At 46.5% G+C, this 18,576-nt stretch overlaps 1 protein-coding gene and 1 non-coding gene across 3 annotated transcripts in view; one reads left to right on the top strand and one right to left on the bottom strand.

Moving 5' to 3' along the window:
* Positions 1-327: 327 nt before the first annotated feature.
* On the bottom strand, positions 328-434 carry LOC137162478 (U6 spliceosomal RNA). The gene has a single exon (XR_010922372.1). It is a non-coding gene; the product is annotated as a U6 spliceosomal RNA (small nuclear RNA).
* A 282-nt stretch (positions 435-716) lies between these two features.
* The window catches only part of TMEM259 (transmembrane protein 259), a 25,386-nt gene continuing 7,526 nt past the window's right edge, over positions 717-18,576 (top strand). The window contains exons 1-10 of one of the 2 annotated variants that reach the window (XM_067559086.1): positions 717-1,722; positions 8,571-8,837; positions 10,942-11,065; positions 12,392-12,502; positions 14,112-14,234; positions 14,536-14,636; positions 16,207-16,264; positions 17,020-17,103; positions 17,727-17,859; positions 18,331-18,430. In XM_067559086.1, the coding sequence (XP_067415187.1) occupies positions 1,486-1,722; positions 8,571-8,837; positions 10,942-11,065; positions 12,392-12,502; positions 14,112-14,234; positions 14,536-14,636; positions 16,207-16,264; positions 17,020-17,103; positions 17,727-17,859; positions 18,331-18,430 (1,338 nt within the window). In that variant the 5' untranslated portion in view covers positions 717-1,485. Of the gene's footprint in view, positions 1,723-8,570; positions 8,838-10,941; positions 11,120-12,391; positions 12,503-14,111; positions 14,235-14,535; positions 14,637-16,206; positions 16,265-17,019; positions 17,104-17,726; positions 17,860-18,330; positions 18,431-18,576 lie in introns of both variants that reach the window. The other variant, XM_067559077.1, reaches the window with a different exon arrangement.

Genomic DNA, 18,576 nt, shown 5'->3' with positions numbered 1-18,576 from the left:
GCGCTGGGTGTCCCGAAATCTCCGTCTGCCAGAAGCTGCGGCTGGAAAACAGGGGATGGTTCCCCTCTGTCAGAGCCCAGATCCTGGGTGAGGTGGCCTATTGGTCTGCCCCAGCGTGGCCCTCGTCTTCTCCTAATGGGGTGGTGGCCCGTTGAATGGTGCCCACGATGTGGGTTTCCCAGTCCCTTGTCCCGGCTCAGCTTCAGACAACAAAAGGTCCCCAGAGGGCAGCCACCACTGCACAGCCACAGGGTGCAGCTCCGGAGTGAGCGGTAGGTCTCTGTGTCATGCACTGATTCCTGGGTGGAGACCAGCCCGGCAGGCATTAAAAATATGGAACGCTTCACGAATTTGCGTGTCATCCTTGCGCAGGGGCCATGCTAATCTTCTCTGTATCGTTCCAATTTTAGTATATGTGCTGCCGAAGCGAGCACGAATCTAGTAGCATCCCCAACACTATTTAAACCTCCAGAGATAGAAATATTTTATGCATAGGGTGAATAACACTGTTGCTCTTCAGGGCTGCATCCCTCACCGGTGAAGGGAAAGATCGGTCTTTGACACTCTCGGTGTCGCAACTTTACGTTCAGACGCGTTAAACCTTTTAATGTTTGGCCCATTCCTCTTTCGCGGTGCATGACGGGAAGCAGAGCGGGTCTCCTTATTTGCGTATTAAAAGTAGGCGGGGGCAGGCTCAGTCGCCCGCCACTATCCCACAATTCTCTGCTAAGGCCGCTGCTCTTGCGCGCGCCGTCGCTCAGCGTCCGCCGGGCTGGGGCAGGAGGAGGAGGAAGAGGAAGAAGATGGCGGCGGCGGCGACGACTCTGGCCCCGGGGCAGTGAGACGCGGAGCGTGGCCGGGCGCGTGAGGAGGCCCCTGGGCGCGGCGAGGGAGGCAGGGCGGAGCGGGGCCCCCATGGCCGCGGGGCCGGCTCGGGAGCCGCGTCCCCCGCCCGGCCTGCCCCGGCCCCGCCGCGGCTGGTAGCGCGGCCCCCCCCCCCCCCGGGGGCTGAGCCTTCCCCCGCCGGACCCGGACCGCTCGGGGACCGCCCGCCGCCCGCGCTCTCCCGGGGAGCAGCGCTGCTGCCTCGAGGGGGGGCATAGTGACCCCCCCGACCTCAGGGGTCACCCCCCAATCGCCTTCCCGGGTGACCCCCCCCACATCCCTCTGCTTCCCCCCGTGCCAAGGGGCGCTGCTCCGCCGCCCCCAGGGAGCCCGGGCCGGGCAGGCTGCGGGAGGGCCGGGCACTCCCCTGAGGGGCCCAGCAACTTTTTTCCTTCCCCGCCCCCAGCCCCCCGACAACAAGGACTAAACCCAGGGGGGCCGAGCTCCGCCAAAGTTCTTCTCTTCCCAAGTGCCTCTTCCCCCCCCCCCCCCCGGGAAGAAAGGAGCCCCGAAGTCGCTGCAGGAGAGGCAGGCCTGCGGGATCTTGGCGTGGAAAGCGGGCCGGCTCGCTGCCCAGCTCCTCCAGCCCAGGGGATCAGGATGTCGGAGAACCAGCCCCATGCAAACAATCACCACCACCCAGTGAACAACAATGGGGGCGGTGGGGCTGCCGCAGGGAACAACCGGGGGGTGCGCAACCCCAACCTCAACCAGAACCCCCTCATCAATGTACGCGATCGCCTCTTCCATGCCCTCTTCTTCAAGATGGCTGTGACCTATGCCCGCCTTTTCCCACCCTCCTTCCGCCGCATCTTCGAGTTCTTCGTCCTCCTCAAGGTGAGGGGCAGGGATGTGTATGTATGAAGTGGGGGGGACTTTCCCCATCCCACCCTTCACCCCCTCGTGCAGCTCTGTCAAGAGTTAGTGTTGTTTGCTTGCAAATGACTCTTACCCCCCAGGAGAGATCTGCTGCTACCCTAGGATCAATCACCTAACCCCACCTGTACTAGCCAGAGAGACTTTCCCACTAGGCTGGTGTATTTTGCTATTCATGAGGAAGGTGTGACCCATTCTGATCATTATTATGCACAGCAGCTGGGAGCATGCCTCCCAGTCTGGTTAGATAGATGCACCAGCTCTGCTCAGGTTAGCATAGTGGTGTGGATTTTGCAGTATAGGCCGTGGCACGGGCTAGCCACCCAAATAAAAACTCGCCCAATCCTTTCAGTTCATGCTCAGGTGGCTTCAGGTAGTCCCTTCTAGTCCGTTCTGCTGCCTGTGCTGCAGTGTCCATGCTGCTATTTTTAGCATGCTAGCTAGGGTGGAGCTAGTGTGAATCTATCTACCTGGGCTCAGAGGCTCGCTCCGAGCTGCAGTATAGACATACCTTTCAGGGTCCCTTTAATAAATTGAAAGGCTTTTAGGGCATTTTCCTGCACTCTTCTATTCATAGAGTTGTGACGGTTAGAGATGGAAAAGTCCTGTCGATTCAGTCTGCTTCCCTGCTGGTGCAGGATTGCATGTGCTTTATTTTAGTTTTTAATAACTTGGCACAGTGGCTTCTAACACTCCCCAGGAGACCTACTGGTTAATCTGACACATTCTAACCTTGTGTATGATGAAAAGGACTTGCTCACAAATGTTAGACTAAATAGACTCTCTCCCCAAACTGTCTCCATATTTATCTCTTCGGGCAAAAGCTTGAGTGAATAGATCATAAAACCTTACATTGGATTGGGAGTCTCCCTTGGCACTGTTGAGATTCTGTTGTGTCCCCTTGTTAACAATTCCTAGGTTTAACCTTCACACTTATTCTAACGAAGTGGTGTTCGTTGAAGCCAGAGGGATGGAAAACACTGTCTCTGTCTTTGTCAAAGTTAAATCTGGAAGGAATATTCCTGAATGTACACAAATTATTTTTTTCCTCAGTATAATGCCCACTACCTCAAAACTGGATAGTGCAGCTCATGGAGCTCCACGGTACAAGATACAGATTTTGTGGGGTCTTTGGTCTGTCAGTCACAGGTGAAGAACTCTTAGCAATGGTGCACTGGTTAGCCTCTGCTTAATGGGGCAGTAAGCCTTTCACATCTGGGTCATGGGTTCCAGTTCATCCTAGATTGGTAGGCTAACACGTACCACCATCTGAGGGTTGTGTGGTCAGTGTGAACTGATTTGGTGTTTTCAACCTTTCTGGAAAGATAGTTGGAGATGGAAATAGGTGTGGTCTTCATTAGGAAAAGGGTGAGGGGGGGAAGGATTTACCATGTGTTACCAAACACCTCTGCCTGCTAATATGTGAAAACTACAAACTACGTTGTCCACTTGTCTGCACTTTTTGGCACCCTTATGCAACCACAGCTGTCGTTGATTGGTCTCCTTTATGGGCCATCTCTGCAGAGAGGCCAAAGTTTAAATAGGCCATGGATGCTTCACTCCTAGAAGTTGCAGGTCGCAAATGAGGCACATCAGCAAGAACTGGGTGGGGGTGTGCTGTTACTGCCTATGCTGGTGTTTTTCACCAGTGCTAAATGTAGAAAATTTCACAACAAAGAATTAGTTTTTAAGTGACATCAGTGAACTTGCGTTATAATGGCATTAGTCACTTAAAAGGAAGGAAAGAAATAGGTTAGTGTTATAAAGCAATGCTTATTTCATCATGACAGAATGACCTTAATGTGATAATAGAACATTGTCACACAGCATCTTTAGTAATTGTTCTTGGAAGTGGCCAGGCTATTTAATCTTGTTCTTTTGTGCAACTAACTGAAGGCACAATTAAAAACTTGAAATGGGATAGGACTTGTTCCCAGACTATTACACTGAATGAGTGGTACTTACCACGCTAATAGTGTCTGCTGCAGAGCTCTGCATCATTTGTAGCACATTCCCTGGGTCTCTGAGTTAGCCATGCATATGTGTACAGAACAGCCTACTTTTACCTTAGGAGTGAGTTTAAAAAGTGGTAGGAAGTCTTAAATTGTCAGACACACAATATGGGGATTCTGGGCCAAGTGGCATACTTAAGACTGCTTTAATTAATTGACTAGATTTCAAGTAGATGCCCTTTTAAGTAGGGACCTAGCTTGATGCTGGCTGTATCTATAGCGCTAAATAATCTGGGTACAGATCTAAGGCTTGATCGTGCCATCTTTTGTATGTGGGTGAATTCCTGTACAGAGCCCTATTGATTAAGTGGGGTTCTTTGGTTTGTGGACGTTTACATGCATATTATGAGTTGCAGGAGCAGGGTCTAGGTGAGCTTTGGTAGGTATTAACTTCAGCCTTATCTCGTCTCTCTCCCTTGTAGCTGAAGATGTCTTCATGTAGCTTCTTAATCAAATCTGTGGTGCAGCTGCCTAGTTTTGCCAATCTGTTTACTCCTTACTTGAGGAGGTCAAGGATAATAAGTAGCTAGAACTGGTTGTGTTACTCAATGCTCAAGCACCTGAAGGAAGTTGGAGAGCAAACAACTCTAAAACTCAGCCATGGTGCTGTATTCTAGATGCTCTCCATTCTCAGTGGAGATCTGCACTGCAAGCTATTAAATGTATTTGTTAACATCACCCTGGCTTGTTCCCCAAGATTAGGTGGTAAAAACCCATTAGTCTATAGTGATATCACTTTCTTCTGCTGTGACTTTACAGTTGTTCCTCTAGTTGAGAAGCATCTCTAGACTATTTTTGAAATTGGAGACTCCAGTCAGAAGTGTCCTCTTTTATAGATGGTAAATTACTAACCATCTTTTTAGTGGGGTGGCTTGTTTGGTGTGAAGTTAAAATAGTAATTATCCTTTGTAACAGTAATGGGGTGTTCAAAGTGCATGGCATTAATATTGGAACCATGGATCATTTTATGATTCAACTAGGGATACTGTCTCAAAAATCAAGGCCTGAGACCCTTCTGATGCTAGCATTTCTAAGGTGTTGGAGGTGAAAGATTCTGATTGGGAATCATGGAGGCCAGGAGCTGTTTTCTGCTAAGTTGAAAAACTGATTATTGAAGGTTGTCGAATATCCAGGGAGACGGCTTGGTGTGCTGACTTGCATAATGTCAAAGCTCATGCAGAACATTGAGGATCTGAATATACGGCTAGGGACATGGTAATAAGAGGTTAATGCGGTTACCCTTCCTTTCTGGTTTCCTCATCTTGAGGCTGTTTGTGCCTCTTACGCCTCGTAAAGTTATGCAATCTTTCTTTCTTGTGCTTTAATGGGAAGTATTTATTATTCCTAATAGTTTAAGGAAGTATTTTGTATGGTGAAGAGAAAATTCTGTTTCAATTTCTCCTCTGACAAAATGATTATGAACTAGGCCTTTTTTTTGGCTTTCCAGCATAGCTTAGGTCTTCCAGTCTGATGGCTGAATGCTGTATTTGGTAACAGTCTGCCTGTGTTTTGGGCATTTGGGTAGTGTTAGCGTGTAGGGATTTATAGAAATGTAGTTTGTATATTTTGATCTGTGCTTTCCAGCAAGGACACCTAGTATGTGTCTCACTAACGTTAGTGTCTGAGCTCTGGGCAAAAACTGAAAGGGTAGGTCTTGTGGCCGGATGAAGTTGTTTTGTGTGCCTTTTATGATGTTTTTTCCTCTCACTACTTGAGCCTTTGGGCAGAAAAACAACAAGTTGGAGTGGGTCCCCATCATTCAGGGTGCTGTACCAACGGAGAACAGAGACATCCCCTGCTCTAGAGAGTTTACACTCTTATTCTTGGTTTAGTAATGTTTCTTTCCAATCTGATGCTAGTTCCTACCTGATTGAGCAGAGACTGGGACCTGGTCTGTAATTAAAATTTAGGTTGGCATAGCTGCTTGTGAAAAATCCACATTCCTGTAACATAGCTATGCCAGCCTACATTGAACAAACAACAAAAATCTGACCATCAGATGATGTTTACAAAGAAATAGTAAAGGCTTCTAGCGGCAGGCAAATGGCTACTGAGAGATTTACCTCTTCCTCAGCCCATGGTGGTTTGAAATGCCTGACTTCCCCATCTGGTCACTAATCCTTCCCTCAGATATTCTTTCCTTCTCAAATCCTGCTTCCTTCACCGCTAGTGACGTCAGGTGGCAAGGGGGCAGTGGTAGGAACTGTAGCAGCTCGGGCTGTGGGGAACCAGATTAGAATGAAACACTGTTTAAACTGGCAGTTTTCCTTTAATGAGTATAACACACACACCTTTCATGTCCAAGGAATGTTGCCGATGGAAACATGACTTTTCAGTGTAGTAGCTGTTTTGTAATGCCTGCTTTAATTTGGTACCAGCTCCCTATTGAAGATCTTGGTGTCTCCAAAATACAATCTAAAGGGGTAGGATACTTTTTTATTCTTTACTTTCAACTGTGTTAAACTCACAGAGGAAGTGCCCAGGGAACAGATTCACCATTGTTTTCCTCCTACTCTTGCTGGAGAAGATGATCCCAATATTAAACTGTGCTTCTGCATGATGGGAAGAGACCAGGAACAGCCTTGGGCCTGGGTGTGGATGCATTTGTAGGCGCCATTATAAATCTGGATCCGAAATTAGATCTTACTATTGCAGAGAAAAGCTTGGAACTGTATCCTGAGTTGCATCCTACAGGCTTGAAGAGAGATGGCAAATAGAACCCAACATTTATTATTTTAACAAATCTCATGATTTTGGGGTGGGGCTGACTCATTTTTGAACACCTGTTGGCTTGGCAATACCGTGTACTGTCTGATCTAGACATCAAATAATCTAGAGGCTTCTGCTGTTGAGGCTTCTTTAGTTGCATTACAATAAAAGCACACAGTTGAACAGCAAGCTAATAAATAACACCATTGGTAAGCAGCAGCCAAGCACCAAAAATAATCTATCCCAGGAAGCCTGAGAACAAACCTGAGGATTGTCCTGCATATGTAAGATCCGGTAGGGGGAGTTCTACCCAGTCAGAAATCGAAGAGACAGGCTAGTTGTATTGGGGAAGGTTTGTGTAATCTGATAGCTGTACTTGCTTCTCTCTCATGTTCTTACAGGGTTTGACTGATCCTGGGATACTGTCTTGGTTCCTTTCATTACTCTGCATGGAATAATAAAAGTGTGCAGCTTTTAGCACTCACTAAAGATGGTTCCCTAGTGAAACATGTACCCACTAGCCCAACATATTCACTCTGTCAAATTCTGGGACTTTGCTGTTAATGAATCATTATTAGATTAAAAATCATAATTAAAAAAAGTTCTTATCTGCTCTTGGCGAAGCCCTAGTTTGCTAAAGTTAAAAGTATCTTTAAAAAATCTAAGTTACTTTTTCACTATTTTGTACTTTGTTTTGAATTCCTTTCAGCATGGGGCATGAAAATAGGCTAGTCAGTTTCACTATCAGCTATCTTTCACTAGCACAATTCTGCAGTGTTTTCTACAAGCAGAAAGGAAATCATTTTAAATTCAAACTGTCCCCTTAGAAACTTAAATTTTTTTTTTTTTAAAAATCACAAGAGCTAACAGAAAAGTTTAATTAAAGGCTTTGAAATAAGACCTAAAACAATCTGACTCTGTTCCTTTAAAACATATCTGGTGGCTGACTCATGACTTGTCATATCTGTTGAGCAAAGGTTGTATGTTGGCACCAACCTAAGCAAGGACCTTGTCAATATTCAGCTGAATTCTAGAGGCTTGGGAATAAATACATGAGAATCCATTACTAGGGTTATACTTCAGGAACATTTTGGCCCAATGGATTCATACAATATTCATATTGGAAATGAGTTCTGGATCAGAGGGGAAAGCCTAGCCAACAAACAAGCATTTGAAAATAGCACAAGAGAGTGGGGTGAGGAGAGCCAAAGCTAAATGGGCAGTGTCCGTTTTTCGTAAGATTAGGTTACTGTTGTGGAGAACCAGGAAGTTAAGCTTGTCTGAATCATTTGGCAGATGTAAAATTGAGCTGACATAGCTCTTATACTTCGTGCTTCCCAGAGGTATCCAGGGCAGTTTATTTCTCTGAAACTGGCCTCCACTGCCATATTAGATGACTATTCCCACGCCTCCATCCGGTAATCATTATTGCCAATACAGTTGCTAATCGAACTGAGACTGTGCTTCCTATTCAGGAGAGATTAGGTGCCTGATTCTCCATTGCCCTACCTCCTTGCGCAGTTGTTTACACCAGTGCATAGTGAATGTAAAACGCTATGGTTTGGGTTCATTCCCGTTCTACAGAGATCTAAAATGTCATAAAACCAGGGCCAGATTCTGGCCGGAAACAACATACACACAAGGCTGCTGTAATACCAGCATACACATTGTGCAACAAGTGTGTGAATGGGGAAGCTTTGGTCAAGGACACCAAGGCCAGCTTCTGCACCTATGAAAAGTGTAATGAAGCCTCTTTAATGTCCACCCACAGCAGACAGGCCTCAGCTGTATAAGGTGGGATATGAGAGGCTGATGCAGGTTAATGGTAAAATACTCCCTTATCTGCCTTGTCCAGCTGAAGAGATGAACTGGTTCCAGGAAGCTTAGATGTTAATATTTTGATGCTTAGACTGTCAAGACTGGGAAGCTTCAACGATCTTGGCTATATCTGTCCGTTGGCCCAAACCCATCCAGGTATCTTACTGGTTAGCAAGAAACATCTATAAAGCATGTGAGGTTGTAAATGTAGTGGATTTTAAAGGAACCAGCCTATACTCATGACCTCTTCTTTGTTTTCTGCTGTTTCAGGCTCTCTTTGTGCTGTTCATCTTGGCCTACATTCACATTGCCTTCTCCCGCTCGCCCATTAACTGCCTGGAGCATGTGCGGGACAAATGGCCGCGTGATGGCATCCTGCGTGTGGAAATACAACGCAACTCCAGCCGAGCCCCCATCTTCCTGCAGTTCTGCGAGGCAGAGAAATTCCCGGGAATGGTGATTGAGTCCATACGTGAGGAAGAAGAGGAGGAAGAGGAGGAAATGACTGTGGAGATGTTTGAAAACAGTTCTGTGAAGGTAAAGGTTAGCTATGTGCTCCCTGGGAAAGAGCTGGAGATGTTGTCTTGCAGGGAGAATGGAAACAACTTCACAGGTTGGCTCGGTGCCAGTAAAATATTCCTGTTCCCCACCCCTGCCATGCCCCTTTCACTACTTCAGTTTAAAAAGAACCTCACACCCCTCCTAGTGTCCCCTCAAGTGGAAACTTGTGTGAATAGAGTGGCCTTATGACGCACACTGGAGGCCAGTAAGCTTCATCTCTGTTGCCCAGCAGGAGATGAGATTTCTAGAGCTGAAAGCCCATCGCAGAAAATGCCCCTTGCCAAACAGCACATCTGTTGCATTACTGAAAGGTGCATTTGAAAGTGGCAGGCAGGAAGGTTTATTTACAAACAGACCATGTGTGCAGTGCTGTGGGCTTTCCTGGGGCTGTGCTGTTGCTATAGTAGAAAGCTTGACTCAGATGCACAGGTGTTCTAAGTTTTCCCAAGCAGTTGCAATAACACTTTCTGCTCCTCCTTGGATCCTAACTGTGCCCACCCCCCTCACCATGGAGTGATGTGTGCATCTGTTTGTGATAAGTGCAATTCTTTTCCAGCATGTCATTGGCACGAAAACTGCGGCTGTGTGTGGATAATCAACCAAAACTCATGACACTAAACCTTTATAGCATGTTGTCATGTATTCCCCGTGTCATATATTACAGCGAAACTATTGCAGTAATGTTTTAATGAGTTAGTCCCAATACAGTGGGACTTTATTTCTTTTATTTCCTTGCCTGTAAATTCAGGTGACGTTAGTTACCATGAGTATAGGGCCAAGAGGAGAAGAGAAATTAAAACACACACATGAAAAATACCACCTCCGAAATAGCCTTTCTGTTCCTCTGCTTTAAGGTCTGAAAACGTAGTCCCTTTCAGAGCTAGAGGGGAGTGCTGGGTCCCATGGGAAATCTTTCTGTTACAGAGAAGGGGTCTTTGGGCCTTAAACCAGGGAGCTGTATGTAGGTCACATGCTTGTTCCTAGTCATGTGTCCAATAGGAACTTGCCCAGTAGGCAGGGGACCAGAGATTGGAGATACTCAGGGTCAGGGAAGGGGCTCTCTGCATCTGTCAGGCAGAAGCCCTGAGAGGGAGACACCTGCAGCAGCTGGTTGTAGGAAAGCCTCATCAGGAGGCTTGTGAAGGCCCGGGAAGAAGATGAGCTAAGTGGCTATAGGGCAGTGAGACTGGTTTGGGTAGTGGTTATTTTGTTCTGAATCCTTGTTAATAAAGAAAGCTCTGTGAAGAGAACTGGATCTGTGCCATTGTTTGCAACACGATTTCACTTTCCCTGGCTGATGGATCAACTTGCCAGTTTATGCGTCCCCTTTCCAGTGGTAGAAAGCTTTGGTTTTTTTTAGTCTGCAGGGCTATAACACATCAGACTGAAAAGCTGAGACATTTTTAGGCACAAAAAAGCTATTATTAGCCCAGGACTGAATCTTGGCCTTTCTAAAATTTGGGTGGTGCATTAGGGTGATGCAGCTGTAGATCTATTGATAAATTAAGTGTATTGCTTCTGTACCTGTGCAGTTCATGGCATTTCTCCAATGCCAATCGCTAAATACAAGCTGTGTGATTTCATTCCCTTTACCCTCCTAGCTATTGACATCTTTAATCATCGGGGCCCTTCATTTTGGGATCAGATAGTCTGCTGTTCTGGTTTATTGGTGCAGCCGCCTCAGGTTCAGAAACGCGATAAGCAATACTTTGTGCTGCCCTATCAGTGTCTTGGCACTTTGTCTATCTGTGATAGAGCAGGTTGTCAACATAATGCGGCTTGTTCTGTCCTTGAAGTCTACCGGGACTCCGTCACACTTGCGGGTAATTAACCTGAATGTGCCAGGGTGGCATAGTCTCACAAGAATCCTGTGGCCACCTCAAAACAGAACACACTTCTCCCCATCCTTCTGCCATTTCTTGTCAGTCTGATGTGACTATGAATACTTGCGAAGGTTGGGTTTTGTGTCTGTCTTTCCCCCTACTGTTTTGGTGCTTGACTCATTAACTGGATGGGGAGGGGCGTCTCTTGAATTGAAATGAATGCTAATGCTGCTTTCCTTCCAATGGTTTTTCAACAGTTTGAGCTGGACATTGAGCCCAAGGTGTTCCTCAAGTCATCCCGGGTGAGCAGCCCTGAGGCACTGGCCCAGGTGACCCAGAACGAAAGCCAGGAGTTCTCATTTAGCGAGGCGACCACAAAAGGTATGCAGCCTCTGAGTGAGACTGTGTCCGAGTTTGAGATGCTAGCCAGAGCAGGTAAAGACAACTTACACTGGTATCCATGTTTCCTCCTTCCCTTTCACCTGTATATCCTCCCTGCACATCTTTCACTCCTCTTGGCTTCTCAAGGCACTTGCATAACAACCTTCAGTGTTTTCCAGATGTCCATGTTGCCTTCAGATGAGGTGAAATTGACAAATGCTGACTTTGGTGCTGCAGACCTCTTCTCTTTGGCTGGGTGGTTGACGAGGGAGGAGGCTTGTGCTGCTGAAGTCTCTTGTTGCCATTAATGCCTGGATTGTTATGCAGGCCACACTGATAAAGCATCACGGGAATTGTTGTACTAGAACAGACAAATAGGCCGTTTGGTCTGGTATCTGTCAGTAACCAATGCCAGATGGGCCAAAAGAAGATGAACCAGCCCCCCTCTCTCCTTTTTTCCGTAATTCACCAAACCAACTGTGTTGTCTTTTTATCCTCCTGGGGGGATGCTAGAAATCTGGGGGGGGAAGGGGGTTGGTTCCAGCTGAAGTTCCTCAATCTGCTGTTGCTGAAGCCTAGCTATTAAAGGTTTCATTACATGAGCCCATGTTAGGGATTGGATAGCTCAGGAGATTGAGGCTGGGAATGAGAGAGCCTCATCCGAACAGTAGCGACCTGATGCTCTTACTATTGGATGGCCTGTAGGAAATGAGTTGATGGACAGATGGTCACTTTAAAAAGATGAATACCAGCCCAACTGATGGACAGTTTTTGTGTAGAGACCAGTAGGCATGAAGAAGGCTCCCTCCAGGTTGGAGTTGCAGCATGCTCGTAGAATAACATGGGGAAGCCTTGCACTGTTGCTGACCTTGCTTATAGCTGTTTTGGCTGGAATTTTCCATGGCGCGCATGGGCTCCTTTGAAAACCCCAGGCCTTGTAGGTGAGACGCCAGAGCCAGAGCTGTAAACATGACACCTTTCAGTGCCCTGAATTCAAAGCACATGGACAAAGCCCATTCCTTAGTGATGCCCCTGCTGAAGTGGTTGAGGGGATTCCTCTAAACTGATATCAACCAGTGCATCTGCTGGGGTGAACGCCACTGGGAAATGCATCAACGGGTTCATTCCTAGCCATGTTAATGGGGTGGGATTACTGTTTGGGGAAATGGTGTAAAAAGTGCAACCAAAGCTTTAAAGTGACAAAAGTCAGCTTGTGCTTGTTTTTTGGCACACATGCTTTTTGGGAAGTGACTGGGTAAAGAGGGGAGTATCGGAAGTAGTTTGCAGACCCTGCTGTTGAGACTCCACTCCCTTCCTCTCTTGCAGTGTGGCCCCAGGAAGAGTACATTGTGGAATATTCGTTGGAGTACGGGTTTTTACGCCTCTCTCAGAGCACTCGTCAGCGTCTCAACATCCCAGTCATGGTGGTGACACTAGGTATGTAAAGGGGTGTCCAGCACTCTTGCATTAGTTGACCAGATGCCTGCGTGCTGTTTGCCAACATCCCAATTTTAGTTATGCCCCCACATACCTACCTGTGCTTCAGTCACACAGAAACCTTTTATAACAGTGGGGGGGCCCCTCCTGCAGAGTAGGACAGTATTTACAGGCAATGTCGTTCCAATACAATGCCAAAACATCCATTACAGAGTCTGAATCTAAGCAATCAGTTTCCATATCTGAGTCCTAGCATTATTTTCTAGAGCAGTTTCCCTCCCAGGAAGGAATTGTCTCAACATATAAAATCTAAGCTCTGCCCAATATCTATAACACCAGGGAGAGGATGTTGGCTGAGAAGGTGCTCTGACTGTGGGGCCTATTTCTGTTCCTCTGTCCAATCATGTATCCGGGCAGAGTTCCTCTGGGCCGCGTCTGCTGACTCCTTAGGTACTTTTGAGGAGCAGTGGGCGCTGTCTGGGGTTCTCTGCTCGGTGTCCCCTTCAGGTTCCCTCCGTTTAGCCCTTTGACCTTCACGCCTGTTCCTGTTTTCTCATTTGTTGTCCCCCAAACTTAAAGTTGAGTCCTGAGCTCAGTAGCTCCTCCCCTTAGGCCTGCCCATGTCCCGGAACCCAAATAGAACCTACAATTCTGTTGCTTTTCCTCCTTTGCTTTAAACTTCAGAGGCTAGAAACAAAATTGCCTGCAGCCCTCAGAGATGGTGATACTTAACACTTGGGATGCAGTGTATAACTAATATTACAATATTGGTGCCTATTGGCAAGAGCAATTATTGTAATTGATCAGATGCCAAATTATGTGCAGCAATCAGATTAGATTGATTAGACGTAAGCAAGCAATGGTGTGCTTCTGCTGTAGTAAACTGAGATTACAGGGCAGGTAACACATGGGTCTACATTAAAGGTAGGTGGTTTTATTTAGTGTGATCTTTCCAATTCCTACATAAGCACCCTACCTGCCTTACTAAAAATAACCTGCATTTATATTACACCTTTCATTTGGATGGTTCCCAGTTGCGTTATGAGCGATTACATGTGTATATAAAACTCACTTACATTTTATATAGCACCTTCATGTGATTATATATTGACCTAATCACTGCCACCACCTCTGGGGGGGAATGCTGAAACTTTTTCAACAGCCCCTGGAACTACACGGGGATGCTAAAGTAGGAGTCACTTTGAGTCACATTTTAAGACCCTTTTGCTTTAATTCTGAATCTCGTTGCAAATAACTGTAACAATCCATCTCACTGTCCTTACGCTGCCTGATTGTTTCTACCATGTGAAGAACTTCTGTCCATATCGGCTGGTCTCACCCCACTGCAGAAGCCAGTGTTCCATCGGTACTATGCCTAATGTTCTGTTAAAAGGGTCAGACAAATGAGCACCATGCTTAGCTGAGGCAAGTGCACCATTTCCACTGGCCTACGGAGGGAGAGTCTAAGCCTGGGAATCGAATTATGTTTGCCCGCATGGCACCACAGAGTGTCCGATGGGCCTTGATGGAAATAGGCACATGTAGAGTTCCCTGCTCTGTGGTTTGACCTCTGATTGAACAGTGTGAATCTTCCTTGCCTTTCATCCAGATCCCACCAGGGACCAGTGCTTTGGAGACAGATTTAGTCGCCTGCTGCTGGATGAGTTCCTGGGTTACGATGACATTCTAATGTCCAGTGTGAAAGCTTTAGCTGAAAATGAAGAGAACAAAGGTAAAGGCACCAGGAAACTATTTTGTGGTGGGATATTCAGAGGAGGCGCTTTCAGTCTGAGGGTGCATGAATGGAATGCCCTTGCTGTTGACTGTGCACTCATGCTGAGAACAATTCCCCTGCTCCATGGGGAGTTTATCGCCAGGCAAGTAAAATGAAATAAGTATGAGAAGAGAGGGGAAAATGGTCACAAGGAGGATTTTCTCCTGCCTTATGCTGAATAAGATTGAAGGATGCAGCAGTACTGGAAGCTCAGCCTATAATATCATTTAATCAGACTGGGCTTCTCTGTTTCTTCCAGGTTTCCTCCGCAACGTGGTGTCCGGGGAGCACTATCGCTTTGTCAGCATGTGGATGGCTAGGACTTCATACCTAGCGGCTTTTGTCATCATGGTCATATTTGTAAGTAGAACTGGTTCAGTGTTGCCTGGATTTCTGGACTAGGGCTTGCACCGTGCTGGTTAAGACTTAATTTTGGTAACTATCGTACATGCCCTAAATCTGTATTAAACACAGGAGGCCACAGCTACTTTTAAAGCCAAATTAATCAAGCGTGTAATAAATACTTAAAATCTTTGGCAAACACAGAATTCCCACAGATGAAGCTAATAAGCGAAGGAGGCTGAGATATCATACATGCCAAACCCCTATGCACAGTTAGAGCAGTGTCCCTTCTTCCTTTGATGCAAGATCATGTAAACAGTAATCTAACAGTTGGTGAGAGGAGCTGTTAAAAATCTCTTACATGAAGATAAATCAGTCCTGTGTGATCGTTCTCAGAGAGGCACTGTGGCCTAGCTGGAAGAGCACAGGACTGGGACAGAGCTGGGACTTCGGGTTCTATTATCAGCTCTGCTACCGATTTTTGTTTTGATTTTTGGGCATCACATAACCTGTCAGAACTAGACTCCTTCTACGGCTGAACTACTTGCCTGTCTCTTTCACAGGGGCAGCATGTGGTTTAATTGCTGCTTGTCAAGTGCCAAGGAGGCACAACTTAAAACAAAGAGTGACATGTGCAGTGCAGTCTTGGGCTTTGTTATGGTGCTAAGAAAAATTCACACGAGCTAGCAAATTCTTAGTTAACATAGATTCTAAGGTCAGAAGAGTCTGTTGTGATCATCTAGTCATCATAGCCCAGGCCAAAGAACCTCACAAGTATGTCACAGTTTGGGGGCTAACTGTACCTCTGATCCTGCTGTGGTCCGCTTGAGGGCACCCCTTTACATATCAAACCTCTCTGTGGGCCAAGTCCTGCATCTCTCTCCCTCCAGACTAAGGATTTAGCCTTCAATTCCTTCTGCCTTTCGGTGTGCGTATCCCAGCAGGTTAAGACCTCAGCGGTGCCTGTAGTTCTTCACTCTTTCTCAAGAGCTACACAGTGAATGCCAGTGATCAAACATGTCATAAAACAATAAACAATCTATACAGATGCTAGGTTTCCTCACTGTTTTCAGATGGAGACCCTGGTATGTTTTCCAGTCCTTCAGATCCTTCCAGGAGGTTTGTGCCTTCTTGGTTACACTGTCATGTCAGTTATTGGATCAAAATGAGGGATTCTCCGAGTCCATTCAGCTGAGCCTTTACACTAAAAGCCTTTCTTTGTCTCCTGGGCCTCTGGACCCCAGTCTGAGCCAGTATATGCAAAAAACCCAGGGAGGTGGTTCCTCTTTGGAGTTGTGGACCTGTCCTAGGATTTGCAGTAATGGCCCCACTGATGATAGTTCAGCAGCTCTCCTCCATGGAGCCAGACTACAATTGCTGGCTCACGGAGACGTGGATAACATTTATAAACTCGACACAGTAATATCTGTGATATCTGGCCCAGTGCATACCACAGCGTGCGATGGCGTGATCCCACGATGGAGCAACAACACCAACTCTTTACCATGTTATGATCCTCTATGCTCTATGGGAAGACAAGCTTCCTAGCGCAGTCCAGTTCTAATCCTGATCTGTTTTGCCTTTTCAGACTCTGTCAGTCTCAATGCTGTTGCGCTACTCTCACCATCAGATCTTTGTCTTCATTGGTAAGTGCTTCTAAATCTCACTGCTACAAGCCGATTCTTTTGGGTTGATGCCATGCCCTGGTGAATAACCACTGCCTTTGCCGGGCAAAAAAGGATCTTCGTGTCTTTTGTGGAGTTGTGAGCCTCCTGAGACAGTCGATTCTTTATCTCATTCATCAACACAGTAACATTTTCGAAAGGTTACTCGTAGCAGAAACTGACATGGCATGACTTTGGCCCCCTAAAGTACACTGCTTAGTGACCAAGGGACAGATTCAGTCCTAGTGTAAACGCAGCTCCATTTATTTCTAGATTCCTTTTCTTCCTGCTTACATCAAACCTGAACTTAGCCTTAAATCTCCAGACAAATATGTTCTCTTTAAGTTACCCCTTTGTGACCATTTCCCCTCCTCTCTGAAGTTGGCTGAATACAAATCCCATGTTTCAGGACTTAACCTAATGCCTCAGAGGTCAAAAAATCACTGTCCCAAATCTGGGGGATTTCACCTTCCTCTGAAGCAGTGGGTATTGGTCATTACCAGCGGCAGGTCTTGTCAGACCTATGGCCTGCTCCAGTGTGGGCCTATGTATACTGTGAGCTGTAAGCAGTTCGCGGCCGTACCATTTTGCAGGGGACGAGTAATCCTCCAGAGCTGCTCAGCCCCTCTCCAGAAACCTAGGGCATTGGACTAAAGATGGGTTGAGGCGTGTTACTTTGCTTCCTAAGATGCTGGAGGAGGCAGAGAGCCCTTCATGGTTTGCTTTTCTTCTTGCAGTGGACCTCCTCCAGATGCTGGAAATGAACATGACCATTGCATTCCCTGCTGCTCCGTTACTCACTGTCATTTTGGCGCTCGTAGGTAAGAACAGGGATTTACTCCTTACGGAAAGGAAAAGCAGGTCGGAAATGAACTGAGTGTGGCAAACTGTTTTGGGGTGCATTGAACACACAATCCCTCTTGTACCGTACGCTACTGGGGGATTAATGTTGTTGCTCACTGCAGAGATGTAATGTCATGGGACTTGGTGTGACTGTTTTTGTCCTAGTCTCCAGTAGAAATATACCACTCTCAGATTAGGGCTGGTCAGGATTAGTGTGATTGTTAGAGCTGTGCTTTGGGGGTGGAGGTGATCTTCTGTATCGCGTGTGTACGTCCTGTATAGCTCTGATCTGCTTCTCAGCCTCTTGCTTTCCTGACCTATGTCCTACACCCACAAAACTTTATTTAAAAACAGTAAATCCTGTGCTGTGACTAACACTATAGGCAAAGATTCCAGTCAGCAAGGAAACCTTTGTGCTTCACCTCATCTACTGTAAGAAACTAGCTCCATGGTGCCCAGTGGCATTTGCTTTCCAGTCCAGCAAATGCACCAGTTGCTAGCTAGTGTTTACTCCAGGAGCACCCTGGGTTGTGGAGAACGGCTAACTGGGATTACCCACGCCTCACAGCTAGCTGATGCGTCAGTATTTTTTGTCCGGCAGGCATGGAGGCCATTATGTCAGAGTTCTTCAATGACACCACCACTGCGTTTTATATCATCCTCATCGTGTGGCTGGCTGACCAGTATGATGCCATCTGTTGCCACACCAATACTAGTAAGAGGCATTGGCTCAGGTAAGAGAGTTGCCCATTCTTCTTCTAGCATGTGCCTTTCCATGTGCTTCATACCTACATTGCATGCTGCTTTATTCTGTGATGTGAGGCTTCTTTAAAACTTGCATCCAGCAGTGCTGGCTTGGCTTCCTTTTTGGATGGCTGCTGTTTTCCCCTCTCCTGGGACCCCCAGTGTTTCTGCGTCTGAATTCCAATTGCTTCCCCCACATTCAGGAGGCAAATTAGCTCTTTCATGTGCAATTGTTAGGAAGTCCCCCTCTAAAACTGTTTTAAACACTTGCCCACTTGTTTGTCCTGCTCTGCAGTTAGATGAACGCCGGTGGCTACTGAGAGAGTCAAGAGTATCTCTTAATCAAGGTCTGACACCTGTTCAGCGGGAAATCCTCAGGCTGGGGTGGGTGGGTAGGAGAAAACATTTGCTTGTTCTCTCTGTGGTTACGTTCTGTTCCTTATTGTCTTTTCTCTTTCCAGATTCTTCTACTTGTACCACTTTGCCTTCTATGCGTACCACTATCGATTTAATGGGCAGTACAGCAGCCTTGCTTTGGTCACCTCCTGGCTTTTCATCCAGGTAAGCAGTAGCCGCCTTTTGCTGCTTATTAGATCGAAGAGTGGATTATGAGAGATGTCGTAATGCTAAGTCAGCCCATGGTCACTCCATTAACCTTAGGAGGGAGCTGGATAGAGATGTAGGGCTTAAAATGTCAAGTCAGAAAC

This window comes from Emydura macquarii, unplaced genomic scaffold, assembly GCF_026122565.2.
Source record: "Emydura macquarii macquarii isolate MOO-44397 ecotype Brisbane River unplaced genomic scaffold, CSIRO-AGI_Emac_v2 contig_306, whole genome shotgun sequence".
Taxonomy (NCBI): Eukaryota; Metazoa; Chordata; order Testudines; family Chelidae; genus Emydura; species Emydura macquarii.
Note: the sequence above shows the minus strand (reverse complement) of the source record. Positions and strands in the feature narration are given on the sequence as shown.